Source organism: Scophthalmus maximus, chromosome 15 (assembly GCF_022379125.1).
Source record: "Scophthalmus maximus strain ysfricsl-2021 chromosome 15, ASM2237912v1, whole genome shotgun sequence".
Taxonomy (NCBI): Eukaryota; Metazoa; Chordata; class Actinopteri; order Pleuronectiformes; family Scophthalmidae; genus Scophthalmus; species Scophthalmus maximus.
The window spans coordinates 12,683,341-12,701,181 of NC_061529.1; the positions used below are offsets into that span (position 1 = coordinate 12,683,341).

Consider the following 17,841-nt stretch of genomic DNA (forward strand, 5'->3'; position numbering starts at 1 on the left):
GAGCTCAGCAGAGTAAAGAAATACAGAGTGCTGATCATTCTGGTGCAGTGCTAATGATTGAGACGCTAAATCTTCAGGGGTTTATATAGACCAGTATCGACTTCTGGCAGGACGCAGCACCTGTCCTTGTTCACAGCTTTGTCGGCCATAAGACACAGGTCAAGATATGTGACCCTTTGATATTATCTTCAGCAAACAGAAATGAAACTCTCAGCCTCATGTGTTTGAAATGGTCCTCTAATGTTTGGGTGATGGGTGGATCTACCATCTGACAGAGTTCCTAAGTGTTGTGAAATGTGTGGTGTCCTCACATGGCCCATGTCGTTCAGCAGGAAACTGTTGAAATGTTGATCGAGTGATGACCTTCCTGCTGAATGGATGAATGCTGAATCTACTTTGTGCCCATATGTCATTGTTATTTGACTCGAAACAACATAATTAATGTGAACCAATCTTTATTTAATCATTGTGAGTAACAAAGAAGCCAACTGTGACAGGCAGAAGGGATTGTTACATTTCATACTATTACACAGATTTTGACAGTCACTTGACAGTGTGTGTGGGATTCTTTGAGCCCTTCTCCACCTGCTTCTTAGTTTTCTTTTTCTTCACTTTCTTGGTTTTTGCTTTAACCTCTGGCTGCTTGGCGTTGAGTGCAGGCCTGGATCTGGTCAGGTGGTCAGCAGTGGGGCTTAGCTTGCTGTGGCTCATCTCCGGATCAGAGCGTACACCCTGGGCAGAGACGGACTTGCTTGGGGCAGAGCGTGGAGAGTCACCCAGCAGGTTGGGTTGGGAGTAGGAGTGCGTCGCCAGGGAACTGGTCGGGCGGTAAGACGCTGGGCCTCCTAACATGGGCAGGCTGAAATGTTCGTTGCTCAGGTTAGTGACAGAGTAGCGACCGCTGTTGGACATGACAATGTGGTGCCATGAGCTGAGGGGGGTGGCAGAGAACGGCTGCGGGCCACTTGCGTCGTCTTTGGCAGCACCGGGAGATATGACCATGGAGCTGTGAGGTGTTACGGCCTCCACGGCCTTCTGGAAGGTCTTGAGGATACGGTCGCTCTTGTGCTTCTCTTTCTTCTGACGGGACTCAACCTTCCTCAGCTGGCGGCGGTGATCTCTCATCATCTGTTTCCTGGTATCTGCCAGTCCCCTGCACAGAAACATCACACAATATTTGCTTTAGGACCGCCACCCATCTACTACATGCTCATCTCCTCTTACACCATCATTTTTTGAGGGCATTCAATGTGAAGTTCTGGATGAATTTCCAGATGTTAACTAAGACACACTTTCTTCTCTGCGATGCAATTTAGAGGCACCATCTGTGGGTATAATTAAACAGTAGCATAGGCGCTCACCTGTAGTCTACCATCCCTGTCCTGTCACGATCCAGTCTCTGAATCAGCTCCTCAATCTGGTATCGATCCAAAGGAATGCTTGATTGCTGTCATGGTTTTACACAACAAAGAGTCAAAGAGTCAAGTTACAAAATGTCTGCCTTTTAAAGTGAACCACTAGTCCTTCACTGTGTGATTTCAGTGATTCTTTACGTGCTTTATGTCGGAAATGATCAGCATCAGGACACAGTTGTGAATAGGACTGGACGAGACCTCGTCATGGATGATATCAGGGAACAATCTCATCGTATTCTGTCACTGAAATCCATCGGTGCAGTGCTTATACTGCAAAGGTCACTGACTCAGTTCCCAGCTCAGTAAATCAACATTTATGTGGAAAAAAACCTGCACCGCCTTCCTGAAGTCAGCAACAGGGACTCGCATGGTCCCATCTTTGTCAATGTTGCGAAAGAAATCCCACAGACGCAGCTTCTGTTGATCCAGATAATCCTTTTGAAAAACAGAGAACGTGTTTTCACAACTGTTAAATACGTACACAACCAATCAAAGAAGAAGATGCAATGAGCTGAATAACGGTGTGAATAAAACACTTTATATTTATCATAGAGTATTTAAGAACTACTCATACTAATTAAGTGACCGAACAGACCTGAATGACTTTCATTGGATCGACACGTTTTGGCGGCTTCTTAGCGATGAACCCCCCCACTCCTCCATACTGCACATCCAGACCAGGATGCTCCTGACAAGTCGCCTCCAGCAGATGCACAAAGTTCTCATTTACCAGCACGTTCTGCTTGTGGTGAAAATGATTGCAACTTTGTGTTAACAGCCACTATAACTTGATCAAATAGCATGTGAGGATATTTAGATCACGACTCAAGACAACCACTCACACATATGTTGATCTCCTCCAGGGCAGTTTTCGGCGTGTTCTTCACCACATTAACTAAGGCCAGTGCTCCCTCTACTGTTACAGAGTTATACGCCAGCTACAGGAGAATTAGGATTAACGCATCATTTACAATTAACCCTACAACCATACAGATGATGTGTGTTGGTCCTATACACTTTCTGCCACCCACCAGTAGCACTCGGAGTGTGTCATTGAACTCAAGACCTCGGCACAGCATGCCGACACCCTCATTGGTGAGGCGGTTGTTGTTGAGGTTGAGTTGTACCAGAGTGTTGTTGAATTTGAGGGCCTCTCCCATGGCCAGGGCTCCCTCATTCCCGAAACCATTCCATGATAAGTCAAGGTGTTTTAACATCATATTCACCTAAACATGAAAAAAAGAAAATGTACAGTGTGTTTGATAAAAATGTGCCATTTGTCGCCAATGGGTTAGGGATTTCTTATAGAGCCATACCTTGAGTCCTGCACACAAAGCTACACCTCCTTTCATTCTGAGATGATTCCAGCTGAGGTCCAGCACCTCCAGACCTTCATTGTTTGCTGTGGAGATGGATGGATGATGAAATCAGAGAAAAGTATATAGATATTCACCACTACTGTGGAAAGGCATCACACTGCTGAAGTAAAGCAATGCAATGGATCACATCTAGAGACATGTAAAGACATTAAGATTGGGGAATTTTACCGTACCCAACATTTGTCCCAAATGTTCCCCTCCTTTTCCACAAAATGTATTATAGCTCAGGTCAAGTTCCTTAATTTTGGAATTGATCTAAATGCAAAAAAATACTTGCAAAAGGGTAATTGAAAAAAAAAAAAGCTCATGAATGATCAGCAAATATTGTGTATCTTTAGTTGTGCTTTAATTACTTACCAAGAAGGAATCCGCAAAATATTTGGCATCATCATCAGTAAAGCCATTACCTGTTGGGGAAAATATTAGTTGTCTAAATATACAAATTAGACTTGATGCTGACGAGTATTAATAATAATATTAATGTTATTATTAATAATATCATGATAAATGATGCTGTTAATGTGCACATTACCTGAAAGTTTCAAAGATTTTAATGAAATGTTGTCCATCAACAATTTAGCCACATGCTCGGCTCCTGCAGACTGCAGATAGTTGTTGGACAGATCCTGAAAGTAAAACACACGCTGGGTAAAGATATATATAGTATACAGTCGAGCACTGTATATATAATATACATAATATATAATATACAGTACTCAACTGACATAGTCAAGATGAATATCACCTGAAAAACGCTTGTGCCCTCTAGTGGTGGATCTGCAGCCCTACATACCAGATGCTGAATGGTGAAATTGGCCCTCAACATTTCCACAAGGTATTCAGCTCCTTCAGCTTCAATGTGATTGTTGGCCAGTTCCAGAGTGTTGATGTGCATATCAGTCTGTATACAAAGACCTTATCAGAATTATTATACTTCAAAAACATCAATAACATCAACATCTTGCATTTTAGACTTACCACTAAGGCAATAGCGAGTGCCTTGCATCCCAAATGTCCCAGCCCATAGTGGGTGAGGGTCATGGTTGGAGAGTCATGGTTTCGAATGAAGTAGGAGACCGGCACCACACCCACCAGCCTGCAGGCCTGCAGGTACACTTCAGCTATGGTGGCCTCCTTGTTGCTCTCCTCTTTTTCTGGAAGTGCGTAAGGACTTACAGAATGAACATTACTATGTGGGCCTTTCCCGATACGTAGAGTAGTGAGCATATATTCTACAGCAACACTTCAAAACAAGTTCTTTAAAATCATGCTGAACAGCCATATATGTGCTGTATGTACGTATGTAATCATTTGTTTAAGGGAGCTACTTACCATCAAAATCCAAGTCTGTGTCGAACTCGTCCTCCTCGTCTCGGGGTCGAGCTGGTGAGGGACAATCGTCATCCTTTAAGCAGAGGGACTCAAAAGATATTGTCGACATTGCAGACAGTCGTCGGAGCTCATATCCCGTTTGAAACCATTCCCCCGACACAAGAGGAGGCACAGTCAGGTTATTTGGCCCTTTTATTCCTGTTTGCTCTGTCTGTATGGGCTTGTGAAATGAAATAGGGCAGCGGTGTCCAGCAGGTAACTCTACCCCCTCAGGTAACGTGTCATGTGTAGTGACATTAACAATTGATGCCTCAGTGTGGTGACAGTCACCTGATTTTTTTTTTTAAAACTCCAAGCAAAACACACTTTAAGTATAGGACGGTAAATTATGACAAATTACTGGGTTATGGAGATATTCCTTACGGTCACACTTCACAAACAACTCTGAATCATGCAAATCCCATTTACCACAGCGCCCTTAGGTTTATAACTAATGACAAATGTCGCACCCACCATTGTTCTCTCTATCACAGTGTTGGTTGGACATCACTGGAATCAAAAGAAATATTCACATCATGTTATTTAAATATAAAGCTTTACTTTTACAACTGCCAGATTATTTTTACATCACTCATTTCTGTTAAAACCAGTAACTACAGCACAAGATCTGGCAACTATTTCACTTTGGACGTTTCCCGCATTCACACTAATCTTGGAAGAAAAAAAATGATTTTAACTATTATGCAGCTTTTAAATTGAATGAATTACAAACCCACTTCAAACTGAACCATCTAATTTCACTTGGGGAATTCAAACAGTTATTATGAGAACACTTCACTGAATCTTGCAACTGCTTTTGGTTTGCCATTCTTGTATTCTTGTCTGCTGTCTACTCTTGCTGTCTGTAATGTGTGTTGTCTTTTGTTGCTGTAAATGTGTAAAATTGTTTTCAGGCATCTCAATGAGTTTGCCTGATTAAATACATATTGAATAATAATTTTAAACATGACATTGGACTCATGACCTCTGACCTGTCGGTGCCAACCCTCGGAGCGCGCATGCGCGGCTCTCAGTCTAGCAACATGATTGGCAGCCTGTTGTTTTACGCACTCTACCCTTTGTCCCGGTACCTGACCGCCGGTCGACGCTCAGGTAAACTTCACAACATGCTCGGAATGTAGTGGCGTTTTCAAGTGTGTGTGTGTGTGTGTGTGTGTGTGTGTGTGTGTGTGTGTTTCCCCCCGGTCAGCTGCCAGAAGCTAATGGTCGCTAACGTCATGTTTAGTCCGCTGCTGACTGAGCACTTTGTCTCCGGCGGCGCCAGGATCGACCCTGTTTTAGTTGAACTTGATTCATTTTTTATCGCAGGCCATAGTGTGACGTGTGTTGCGGTTTGTCCCGAAAACAACGCGACACGAATGCGTTACAGAGTGGTGGCAGTGGAGCTAACTTTAGCTCGTGGCAACGTGTTTGTAGCTTTGCACCTGTTGTTTAGCTTTGACGCACGTGTGACGTCAGAACGTTGTGCTCACGCGCTGTTGATGGTGTTGCGCCCCCCCCCCCCCCCCCCCCATATTAATAGTAATATGTACAAACAAGTCAGACGTGTGGTACAAGTCTGCTCTGTCCAAAAAACAGTTCCAATAAAAGTTAGGACAAAAGACATTTCACAAACATAAACATGTCTCCATGAATAAAAAAGTAGACGATCCACTATATGAATAAATGATAGACACATGACATTATAGGCAAGTGAGAAAAGTGATCAAACCACTCATTTTTATTTCTCTGATGGCTGTTTTATTGCTGTAAAAGAAACCGAGAAGTATATCAATTTTCACTGAGGAGTGTAATTGGATACTTTTGTTACTTTTCTTAATGAATGTACAAGTGTTCTACAGTAAAGTCCTAAAAAGAATATGTAAGTTCAATCGAGAACCTTTAGATGCTGGGGGTATTATTTTCTATTCTTAATTGTGTATATGGATTTTGCCTTTCAGGCAAATCAACAAATTCTCAATAAACTCTGACTTAGAGTTGCACTGCTGTAGTTTATGTTTAGTTGGACAGTGGATGTTCCCATATGAATTTTATGTTGACTTATGAATGCATCATGTTTCCCAGAGGCCTCAAAGAAGGGTCTCCCTCCTGCAGTGGTTAATGGCACGGCTGTGTGGGATGGTGGTGCCGTCACAACCAGGAGGTTCAGCCAGTCCCAGACAACCCTGCTGGACCAGTGGCTCAGCCCAGGCGGCGCAACGGAGGGAGAAGCGAAAGAAAGGATGAAAGAGCAAAGCTCCGAAAAGGAGGATACGGGAATAGGCACAGGTGAAGAGCAGCCGGGGGCAGCGCTGCATCAAGGGACGGAGAGTGATCCTGTAAAGTTGAGGGAGATGCAACAAGACAAAATGGAAGATGCCAACGAAGAGGAGGACAACTGTGAGGTGCTGCATCAGAAGCAAAACACAGAAGATGTAACTATTTCTCCAACTGTGGATGTCAGCCCAGAGGAAGCCCTCGGGGAACAGTTAAAGTGCCTGCAAACAGATGACGGCCCAGAGGAAAGTGCCTGTCCCTTACAGAGACAAATACAGATGCACACCTTGGACGAGTCGGTTATTCCAGCCGTGGACGACATAAAGAAAAACACCCGTCACGTACAAACTCCCCTACGTGTGGAAGAGTCTGTGACTCCGTCCGACACTGTCAATCAAATGCCAGAGTGCTGGGATGAATACTGCATCCCTCCCACCGCTAATGAAATGCATGATGGGGCAAGTAGTCCTCAGCTGATGTTTGTTTCTCCACTCGCTAACACTCAAACCCACCTCAGACTCAGCGACCAACACGATGAGCAAGTCGGCTGGCACTTCCCTGCAGGACCCGGCTTGGCGGAGGAAGTACAGTGCCTGCTGTGGCAATTTCCTGCCGCCAGCTATTACCCTCCGACAGAGCCGACGGAGCCCTTTGAAGGTGATAGACACTTGCAACATTTGCTGTATGTAGAACAACTTTATTATTGCCTGAAGTCCACAAACCTAAATGCCTCAGTCTAGTCAGATCATTACACTCTTGGGCCGCATTGCCATAAATGTTTGTAAAATTTGCCATGTTGATTTGTTCATCTAAGTGAGACTTGGGACTATATGGACTATATATGACCTATGTCAAGGGAGAGCTGGTCAGACAAAGTCACTGAATAAAAAGAAATTAAATCTTTTTTTGGCCCAAATGTCCCGTTGTTGCAATTGGAGACACATACTATTTCCGTTTTTTCGGTTTCTCATGTGACCAAATCAGCTAAATTTCATTAATATTTTTAATGATTTGACATGGAGTTACCCCACAAAAAGATTTTCTATAATTGATGCCTTTATACATTTGTTTTTCCTTCTCCATGCACCTTGGAAGCAGGAGAAGTTGTGTAAGAACCCTCTACTCTGCTTCTACGGTCAAATAATTTTCAAATCCTAATATTTTCTCTGTAGTGAGATTCGTCTACACTCACAGGTGGTTCTTCTGCCAACTGTTTGTTTGCACATATTAGTTTGTGTGTGTGCTTGTCTTCCACTCAGTAATGTGGAGAGTATGGCAGGAGGTGGATGAGAGTGCACCTGTAGCAGAGCCCGCCCTGATCCCCTTCCCATACGCAAAGGCCTCAATGGACTTCACTGTCATGTCCTACAACATCCTCGCCCAGGATTTGCTGGAGGCCAACCAGGAGCTGTACGTACACTGCCCTCTAGAGGTGCTGGACTGGAGCTTCCGCTGCAACCTACTCTTCGAGGAAATAATGAAATGGGCGCCAGATGTGAGTCAAATGCAACAGTTACAGCTACATTAATTAGCTACATTTTAAAAAAAAAACTTTTTTAGATATCCTCTGATGATTTGTTTGTCCTTGTAGATTCTGTGTCTCCAAGAGGTTCAGGAAAACCACTACCACGAACAGCTGTATCCGGTCTTGTGTCAGATGGGTAGGTCATCTAGGACAAATCAGTGGAACAATCACCATCAGAAGATATTGTGACATATGACATATTTTGTCTTTGTGTTGTTGCCCCAGGCTACACCTGTGTGTACAAGCGGCGTACAGGCACCAAGACAGACGGCTGTGCAATTTGCTATCGAAGCGGCTGCTTCTCTGAGGTATCTGTGTCCCCGCTGGAGTTCTACAGGCCCGACTCTGAGCTGCTCAACCGGCACAACGTGGGCATCGTTTTGCTGCTCCGGCCCGTGGTCACCCATGGGTCTGAAACCCATGCGAGGGGCCCACTCCTCTGCGTGGCCAACACCCACCTGCTCTTCAACCCGAGGAGAGGTGAAGTGAAGCTGGCTCAGTTGGCCATGATGCTGGCGGAGATCGACAGCGTGGTCAAGTCTTGTAAGGCCAAAGGTGAACGCTGTAACGTTGTGTTCTGCGGAGACTTTAACTCCGTCCCACACATGCCTCTGTACCAGCTGATCACCACCGGCGAGCTCCACTTCCAGGGTCTACCAGCGTGGATGGTGAGTCTGAAACACTGCGAAGATCACCTGACTATAATCTATGTTCGCCGTATTCACCGAAAAATATCAAACGACTCCCACGTCGCTTTATGTGGGATCTTTATTTTTAAGTTTTCTGTCCTGATGCTTGCAGCAGTAACCTCTGTAACCATGTATGTATTCACCATTTGTCTTACAGATTTCAGGTCAAGAGGACCTGTCCTACAAAACCCATTGTTTCAGACTGTTTGCTCCCCTGTGGTCCAGCAGTCTGGGAATCACTGACAACTGCCAGTACAGGACTGTCAACGACATGTTTGAGAGCCGGAGTCAGAAATCAGGTCAGTTTTTGATGAGTATTATTCTTTTAATTGTGACCTCAGGAGCACACAAGTCCGCCTCATGTTTTATTACCTCTTTCAATCGTCTTTATACTTTGTATTTGTTGCTCTCGCGTAGGGAAATGTCAGTACCGCCACGACTTTATGCTCGGGCTGCGCTATTGTCCAGATGCATGTGTACGTCCTGTGGACCTGATGCTGATCCCAGGCGTGACAGACAACTCGCCAGGTACAGGTGTACCACACCGACAGAGCTACATTATCCTACAACAATTCCTCCATTTAAAAAAATTTATAACCTAATTTGTTTCTCATAATACATTTTCATTAAATGAAATGAATGTCTTCTTATTGTACACAGAGGCTTCCTGGGGAAATCAGTCTTGTGATAAAAGGTCAGTTTACCTGAATTTTTTTTTTGTCATGATGTTATTTAAAGGATTAACTATTACTGCTTCTTACATCTTTTATACCACGTGATATCGGTAATACATTTTTGTGTCACAGTTTCAGACACACTCTCAGTCATCGCTTACACCTAGAGTCGGTCTATAAGCACATTTTTCCAGGCTCTGGCACCTCAGAAGTTACGACCCTGCACTCTGCAGCGGGAGCCACTGTCGACTACATCTTCTACTCCCCAAGACGCAGCTCACCCTCCGATCAGAGAGGTATGGAGGGGCCATGACATGAAGCAGGAGAGTATTTGACAATGTCGCAGCTCCGAATTAATAATTTGCTCTCTTAAATAACTTGCTGTTCTTTTGTCTCGTCTCTTGCTTAGCTGACGGCGACTATGCGAGCGAGGGGCTGAAGTTGATTGGTAGTCTTGCTCTACTGTCAGAGGACGTCTTGTGGTCACTGAGTGGCCTTCCCAGTCACATGTTCCCCTCTGACCACCTCAGTCTTGTGGCCAGATTCCAGGTGGACCTGACTGCTGCATGATAGCAAAGACTGCAGATGAACTCAGTGGGATATGTTCAGAGGATAAGCATATTTCCATTGAAACGATTCAGGTCTTGCTGTGTACATGTTTAGTTTTTGCTTTTTTTATTGGTATGAATACAATTTCTTGTGGTTCAGTCCTGGCAACTGAATTGAAGTTTTTTTGTTGTTGTTATTTTGAAAAAAGGCCAGGAAGAATAATGACTGCCAGTATTCTTTGTCTTTCCACTTGCGTTTCATCAGATAAATGATGAGATATGAGTGAGATATGACGAATCTTACTGGTGATGATGTAATAGTTCATTTGAAAATGAAGGTAGTGATTGCTTTCTCGGTGTGATAATACACTGACCTATTCATTTTTGCTGATAACTGCTCTTACATATTATTTATTTTAAACCTAATTTTGAGTCGGTTCTATTTTTGCAGATTGTGAAAAAAAAAGAATAAATATTTTCCATTAATTTGCGACTCTGTCATGAGTTTTTGATCTTTTAACACATTAGAGACATTGCATACATGGCTCCATAAGAATTTATACTTCCATCCTCTATGTATGACGTAGGAAGTTTAAAATTCATCCGCTAGCATTAAATCTTTCAGATGATGTCGGGCTCTTTGATTCATGACCTGATTGTTGGTCCTGCCCCTCCCGTCCCACTACACTGAAGCACTCAGTTTGTAAGGGCGAAGATGTGTGTGTGTGTCTGGTTGAGGCATGAATGAATAATTCATGTAGATAGTTGAGCGCCCATGCATGACAGGCCTCAGTAAGGGAGCTTTTTGTTATGTGTGGCCTATAAAATATGAGTGATCAGTTGAACATCTTTTCCTTGCTTCTCACTCACTCCTGTCAGTTTGCTGTGTTAATACCGCAGAGTCACCATACGATTCAATCATCCCATGATTTTAATTTTTTTAATGCACGGCGTAATCTGATAGTCTTTATTCCTCCCGAGGCGCCAAATGCATGCAAATGAACAAAATAGGTCAGTATGTTTTCTTTCCAAATGGGTCAATATGCCTTCTGTTTTTAATCTTACAAACACTGGTGGACAAGGTGTTTGTGTCCTCCACAGGAAGGGAGGATATGAACATGTTCAGCTTTCTCAGGAGCATCAACACAGTTTTCCAAAACATTTACAAATCGTTGTTGTTTTTAGGAGCTGACTCGCTCACATCTCTCTCATGTAGTTTCACAGTAGTTCTCCGTAACGTCGCAATGATTTTACCTTTACATGCAGCCCCAGCTCTCTCCCTCCCAGAGGTACAGTACATCACTGGCCTGTTCATTAAAGTGGTTCCTTGTTGACTGATTTGCGTTGAATGCAGCAGCCATTAAACCTTATTAGCTGATTGCTGTGCTATGGGATACACCTATGGACTCGGGGGGGCATCAAACAGCAGGATCGCCAAAGCACAAGCTGCCAGTGTTCTACCGTTATAGTTATTTATGTAGTTATTTAAGTTCAGCAAACACTGGCAACACCAAAACAATATGAAGAATGGATTCATAATGTTACATAGGACCAGTCTTCCATTTGAAACGTAACCTTAAACAAAATATCTGACTTCTAGTACATATTGAGTGTCCCACTTTGTCTGAGCGTTTAAGTTCAGAGGCCCGTTTCCCCTTTTATAGACTTGTTGGCTCCCAGTTTCTTTTGTATAAACGTAACAGGGCCAGTGTTTGGAGATCTCTTCAGTCTGCTCTTGTCATCATCTGCCTTGGTGCCAAAAGCTGCCCTTCAGCTGGGGACACCCTGTGCTCACTTCACATTGTTGTTTGACAGAAAACCGCTGCCGTTCCCTGCCCAACTCCCAAAGATCTAATTACAACCTGCCACTGCATTTGTGGATTTAAAAAGGGCAAGGTGATTAAATCTATAATCATGACATTGAAATGAAACAATACAAAATTAAGTTGCCTCAATCCTGGTGACACTTTATTGTGATCTTTGTAATCCTTTTTTTCCCCGTACAAAACAGTTGTTTTATAGAATATTATTAAACTGAAAATGGTCAACACGTACCGAACACATAAAAATGCTGTGGCAACATATTCAGAACAATGCGCCTTAAATATTAAGTGGTCTACTGGTGATCACCAACACTGAGGGAAGTATAAAATGGCAGAATATCCAATTTTGAAAAAATTACAAAATGCAGATAAAAGTGCTGTAAACAAACTTCTTTACACCTTTGCTTGAATGGAAGTTTGTTGCTCGGATACCACTTAAGGCAAGTTGAATATTGGACACAAATGAAGGGAACAATGTACATATAAAGCAGTTATACAGTACATGTATACCGACTTCTCAGTGATTCACATCCACGTGAAATGCAGATGAGGTCAGTCGGCCATGTTCCAATGATTCACCTCGATGACTGTCTTGGTCCATTGAGAGATTTTATATTCATTAAACAGAAAGTCCCATATTTTTCGTTCAACAGATGCCTTCTTACACTTGGACATACTCAGGTATATAATGTATTCAAGCCCGTATTCACTCAACATCTCTGTAAGGTAAATGGCATGCTAAACATGCTACCATCTGGGTATTGACAGTCACACTGTAGTAAATTGGACAAGCGGAGATTATACTGCTTAGTGTTAAGTGAGGCGATGACTATAATGGATGGAATTTCCAACAAAAAAAAAAAAGTTTCTCTTCTCTTTGAGTTGTCATACAAGGCACGAGGGTCGTGGTTTTACAAACTAGTCACTACACAAGCATTTGCTGCCCAGCAGAGCCTAAGTGGATTTAAAATCACATTACATGTATTTGCACACTTACAGTACGACGATACAGATCGAAGACGAGCCTTAAGAGCTTTTGTTGAACAAGACAATGCCACATAAAATCCATGATATGACCGGTAGCAGATTTACAGTTTGGCAGTCTCGGCCAGCTTCAGGGAAGCATCTCATTTCACATTGTGTACAGTCAGCAAAACTGCACTTATCTAAAAACGACAAATTCCTTCTTTTTTTTAATAATTAGCGAGCATCGCCAGCACCAGTTACTATGCACAGTAACGGCTCCAGAAAAAAAGCCTCTTACATCACAGACACAGGGAAGCAGAATGAGGCTTGATTTGGGAGGAAAAGTTGCTGGTGACCTATTCAACATTGCATCCAGTGAATAGGCCCGTGTGTACAAAGAACTGAGCATCTGAGTAAATCAACGGCTCCACGGAACAAGTGAGTGGTGTTTTAAAAACTTCACTAGATTCCTCTTCAGACTCGAATCTGGTATGCGTTCATGTCTGCAGACGATTTTCGCTCCAAGACCTTCTTCTCTCCGGAGGGACTGCAACACACACACACACACACACACACACACACACGCACACACACGCACACACACGCACGACAGGACAATGAGTTTTATTCACATTAGTAGGAAACTGTGACTAATTCACAAACTACTTTTCCTTTGCCTTAAGAGATCACGAGATATCTGGTGTCCAAATATGTCCCAGTGACTTCAAAGCCCTCTCATTGGTCGTCATCGCTGTATTTTTGGTGATGCAGAGCACATGATTAGTCATACCGTCTCTCGACGCGGCTGATCCTGCGTATGGGGCTGCTTGGTGCTCGGAGGGGTGAACCCATGCTGTTTCTCCTGTCTTTGGTTGGAGAGGCTGGTGCAGGCTTTCCTATCTGCGAAAAAACAGTGCACACAAAAAGATTGTAATCACTATAAAACATCACATGGCTGAGATACACTATGCTGATGGTCCTCCGCTGTACTGATTGTCAGTGGCCAAAATCTGCCTGGTGTCTTTACTGTGATTGTGCAGACCGCTCACTGTAAAAGATCGGCCATTGAAGGAGTGAGCCAGCCATGCAAGAGGCACGGCAGAGCAGAGTCATCACATTAGTTTTATTATAAGGGCTGCCGTCATTATGTTAGCATGAGAGGTGATGAGAGGGAGTCGTTTGAGGGAAATCGCTCCTCGAATAGCAGATCAACTGAGTGTCACCGTGCATGGTGACCCAGCATGTCAAAGGAAACCTGATCAGCAGTTAGGAAGGGCAGTCCATCTGCTGAGGGCAAATTACATTACATGTCTTTAGTCCTGCCAGGGCTCCTTCAAATTGTGTCCGCTGCAAAGTGGGCCTTCAGAAAGAAATGTAAGGCAGAAGCTAAAACATCTGCTTCATGTTTAGAGTGCAACTATCATGCTAACTGCGTCTGCTACTGGCACTCACAAAGAGAACTCCACTGCAGATCTGCCTTTTCCGATTCTTCACCTTTTTTCTTAACCACTGTACTGTACCTTCAGCCTCATGTCTCGAGTGTGTCTCTCCAGCTCCTTCCGTAGCTCGTCCTTGGTCAGCTTGTCGACATCGAGTATCGAGTGTTTCCACTCTATCTGCTCCACGCTGTGAGTGTCGTGGGACACGTACTGGCCTATCTTGACCTTGTGGAGGGTGTGCCAGTATCCCCGGTAGGCCCCGTCGTAGTCCTGCACCAGGTCCATCAGTGTCCGGAACTCCAGGGGCTTGAACATCAGGTCCTCCCTGCGACTCATGCCCAGCGCGCCAAAACGTCCCCCGCTGTGAACTCCCAGCACAATGTGGTGGAAGTGGATCCCTGAGAACTGAGACTTAAAGCTGAGGGGGAAGCGCTCCACGCCCGGCATGTTGTTGGTGAGGTGACTGTGTGAAGGTGGGTCAAGGAAATGGATGGAGGACTTTCTAATAGTCTGCTTCTCTTTTGTTGTGCCAGATCAGGTTAGGTAATGGTTGTTAGATTAGATTAGATTAGATTGGATTAGATTCTTTGTTGGGCAACATTTGGAAAGCTGTCAGCCTCCACAGTAGTCCTTAGACCCACAACAAGCAGCCAAGTGTTTCGCAACATGATCTACTGTTGTAAGGATACATCCCCAAGATCACCGCCTCCAGACATTTGATTGGCAGAGCCTCCCGTGTCATCTCCTTAGCGATGTCCATCAATCTGTGCAGAAAAATTAGAACAAGAAAAACATATGATTCTGTGGAATAAAAACACCGGTACACTGGTGATTGCCGTACAAATGATGCGGACGCACTGTTATTGATTTAACTAAAAAACAAAATTCCATGAGCCAGGGAAATAAAATCTGTGCTACAGAATCTAATAAAGTGAGGTCAGGGGAAAGTTCCAGGCCTCGGCTGATTGATGGGAGTTCCTACTCACAAAGCCATGGGATGACCCAGAGACACAGCTGATCCACATGCATCAGCCATCTGCAGCTGAGGAGGCTAAACCGTAAGAAATCAACAAACACCGTCACTTACGCGGTCAGAGGGCGGCTCTTCTTGATTTCAAAGAACTGTGTTCCTGTGTGATTGTACCTGTAAGGATACGGTTAAGGTCGTACTGTAACGGAGCTGCTGCATTCAGCAAGCAGAAGAGACAACCCCTTCAAGTGCTTTGTGATATTCATAGGTTGTTGGTAAATTTTGGATGAGCGCTCTGACTGGAAATCAAGCTTCTTTTTTTTCTTAATATAGAGTATTGTATCAGCAGCGGCCTACTTTACTAAAACATTGGGTCAAGGGAATTAATAAATGACAGTTTTTAAGTGTTCAATTTATTTTCAAGTGCTCACATCCATTTGAATAATATCTGTGCCATTTCTTTGTAACTATCAATGACATTACCAAAAACATTTTAATGCACTCATTAATCACAGTTTTGTCTCTGAAGGATACTGTAATTCCCTGATGTATTTCTGTATGGCTTCCAGGCGTTGTGGGATAGTGGTGGTAGGTTGGTATGTAGGCACACTCGGTACTGGAATCTGTAGGACAGAGGAGCCAAACAACTGCAACATGAGACAATCCCAATATTCACTGCAGCTGGAAAATCTGGTCTTGTTCGACCTCTATGCTCTGCCTCTATTCAGTAATGGTCTTAATCGCTCTTAAAACCAACCTCGTGAGAAATGACTCAAATGTATCATTCTTCTGTCTTAAACGCTCATAGAATGCAAATGTACAGTGCAGGGCCGACTGGACAAAACATGCACTGTATATGTTATGACTATCGTTCAACTGGAAAACCAGAGCGGCACTCACATCTTCGCTAGGGCAGAACAATCCTACAAATGACTGTGTAGTTCTAGAAATAGAAAAGGAAGTATTCTGATAACTAGACTGATTTATTTGTCATAAAACATAGTTAAAGAAACAAATGTATCTAGTTGTATAGGAGTTTATGTATGTAAATATAGATGTATAGCTTTAAATACAGTGTCTTTTACCTACCTCGTGTCTTTATGTGTTAGTGATACATTTGCGTGATCTATGTTATTGCTCCTGTAACATCTCAATTACCCATGGAGATGAATACAGCTTTCTGTCTGTCTGTCTGTCCTTCTGGCTGTCCTCTGCATCCTAAAAGGTAATGGGTTCTTCCCAGGCCCCATCCCTCCACCAAGTTTGGTGGAAATTGTTTAAGCACTTTTTGCATAATCTAACATCCAAAGGGTAAAAACATAACCTCTTGGTAAAGTATTGGATTATTCATAGTGGATGTAGAGGCACATGGCTGTCTGTCTTTCTGTTAGTCATCTGGAACTGCCTGGTGACACTAACTCACCATTTTCCTACAGCACACGGGTGTAAAATTGGTCCTCCACTAAATTCCATACGGTTGGTGTGAAGTGCAGGGCACTGTGACAGTTACTCCTGTCGTGTATCATCAAGCTGTAGCAGCTTCACATACACTCAACACTTTACCTTCGGCAGGTCAGTGGCACCACGCATCTCCTTCCCCAGGGCTTCACCGCTGGGGTGGATTCGAGCCACATGGCGCCACATCCTCTCCCAAGTCTCCTCGTCCACCGGGAGCCCCCCTCTGTTCACATAGAAGGGCACCCCTCCATCCCTCAGCTCTTCTTCACCTTCGTCCTCCTGCTCCTCATCCCTCTCCTCCACCGAGCCCACAGTGGCCTTCAGCATCCCTCTCCTCCGCACGGTCCTGGCTCAGAGAAATGTCCTGCCCGGTGCCTCGGACCCTTTTCACTGGTTTAATCTGCTCGCAGGTTGAAGTGGGTCTCCGCCACAGATGGCCAACTCATGACACCCAGTAGCCTTTGAGTCTCACAGAGGCGATGCAGCGGTGTCGAGCAGGTGAAGGTGATCTGCTGCGAATGAAGCTCACCTCTGTGGCTGAAGCAGGTGAATGTGAAGCAATGATTTAATAAGTGTATTGCAAAAAAAAATTATGGGTTTTTTTGATGACTTTGCAGTAACTGTTTAGCACTTTGGTACAATATATACAGGCCATCATATGATCAGATATTGATTTAAATGTATAGATTAAGACATCTAGCCTTCAGATGCTGTACTGTGAACGTGCATCGTCAACCGAGCACAAGCCAATGAAACGCTGTCACGGTCCATAAGAGGATTGACTGCAGACAACAAAGTCCTGGATATCACTAATTTCCCTGGGCCGTTAGAGGTCATTCACGCCACAAGACACGCGGCGAATCACCGCTCCTGCACGAACCCGACGAGACTCTCCCTCACCACCGTATTTCTTTCCAGGTCCGCCGCTTCATTGTCCGTGCAGACGCGCCTCGGTGACTGCGGGCTGCTGGATGCACGTCCGACGAGCCGCTCAGACACTCCCAGACCTCCGCGTACTGCGCATGCGCCGTCTTGAGCGGATGATCTCAGGCGTGACAAATGCTGCGTTCAGGTGCTGCTCGCGAGATGTCAAACCGAGCTCTCCTCATATCCATATACTCACACATTCCTTTTTCCCCACTTAACCACTGTACCGAAACACACCATTTTAAGGTCGTGTTTAAATTTCAATTTTGGTGGAAGGGCAACGAGCAGGACATTTATTTCTAACACTAAAACCACAAACTATAGGTGCAAAACGCTCTGGTCATGTCACATTCGACTGAGCTATCGATCAACTTGCCTCT

General features: G+C 44.1%; 3 protein-coding genes across 6 annotated transcripts; 1 reads left to right on the forward strand and 2 right to left on the reverse strand.

Annotated features, from left to right (window-relative positions):
* Positions 1-459: 459 nt before the first annotated feature.
* LOC118286410 (leucine-rich repeat-containing protein 74A) lies at positions 460-4,890 on the reverse strand. The gene is made up of 13 exons (XM_035610852.2): positions 4,127-4,890; positions 3,773-3,948; positions 3,588-3,695; positions 3,327-3,420; positions 3,152-3,201; positions 2,968-3,049; positions 2,732-2,817; positions 2,447-2,641; positions 2,258-2,353; positions 2,011-2,154; positions 1,746-1,850; positions 1,362-1,447; positions 460-1,153 (listed from the first exon to the last, which is right to left on the reverse strand). Exons 1-13 carry the CDS (start codon positions 4,233-4,235, stop codon positions 544-546), a joined length of 1,941 nt encoding a protein of 646 aa, XP_035466745.2. The 5' UTR covers positions 4,236-4,890; the 3' UTR covers positions 460-543.
* A 240-nt stretch (positions 4,891-5,130) lies between these two features.
* angel1 (angel homolog 1 (Drosophila)) lies at positions 5,131-10,364 on the forward strand. Of its 4 annotated transcripts, XM_047327263.1 has the most exons (11): positions 5,131-5,278; positions 6,251-6,636; positions 6,688-7,099; positions 7,702-7,937; positions 8,034-8,103; positions 8,193-8,635; positions 8,814-8,955; positions 9,074-9,184; positions 9,317-9,350; positions 9,463-9,626; positions 9,740-10,364. In XM_047327263.1, the coding sequence occupies exons 1-11, from the start codon at positions 5,146-5,148 to the stop codon at positions 9,898-9,900; spliced, it is 2,292 nt and encodes a 763-aa protein (XP_047183219.1). In that variant the 5' UTR covers positions 5,131-5,145; the 3' UTR covers positions 9,901-10,364. The 4 variants fall into 4 exon arrangements, with proteins under 4 accessions (XP_047183219.1, XP_035466741.2, XP_035466743.2 ...); XM_035610848.2 differs by having other exon boundaries at positions 6,251-7,099; XM_035610850.2 differs by having other exon boundaries at positions 6,251-7,099; positions 9,512-9,626; positions 9,740-9,914.
* Positions 10,365-11,819: 1,455 nt separating this feature from the next.
* On the reverse strand, positions 11,820-17,566 carry vash1 (vasohibin 1). The gene is made up of 8 exons (XM_035610128.2): positions 17,435-17,566; positions 16,640-17,071; positions 15,611-15,699; positions 15,194-15,250; positions 14,796-14,870; positions 14,188-14,569; positions 13,458-13,567; positions 11,820-13,214 (listed from the first exon to the last, which is right to left on the reverse strand). The coding sequence occupies exons 2-8, from the start codon at positions 16,859-16,861 to the stop codon at positions 13,142-13,144; spliced, it is 1,008 nt and encodes a 335-aa protein (XP_035466021.1). The 5' UTR covers positions 16,862-17,071; positions 17,435-17,566; the 3' UTR covers positions 11,820-13,141.
* Between the last annotated feature and the right edge of the window lie 275 nt (positions 17,567-17,841).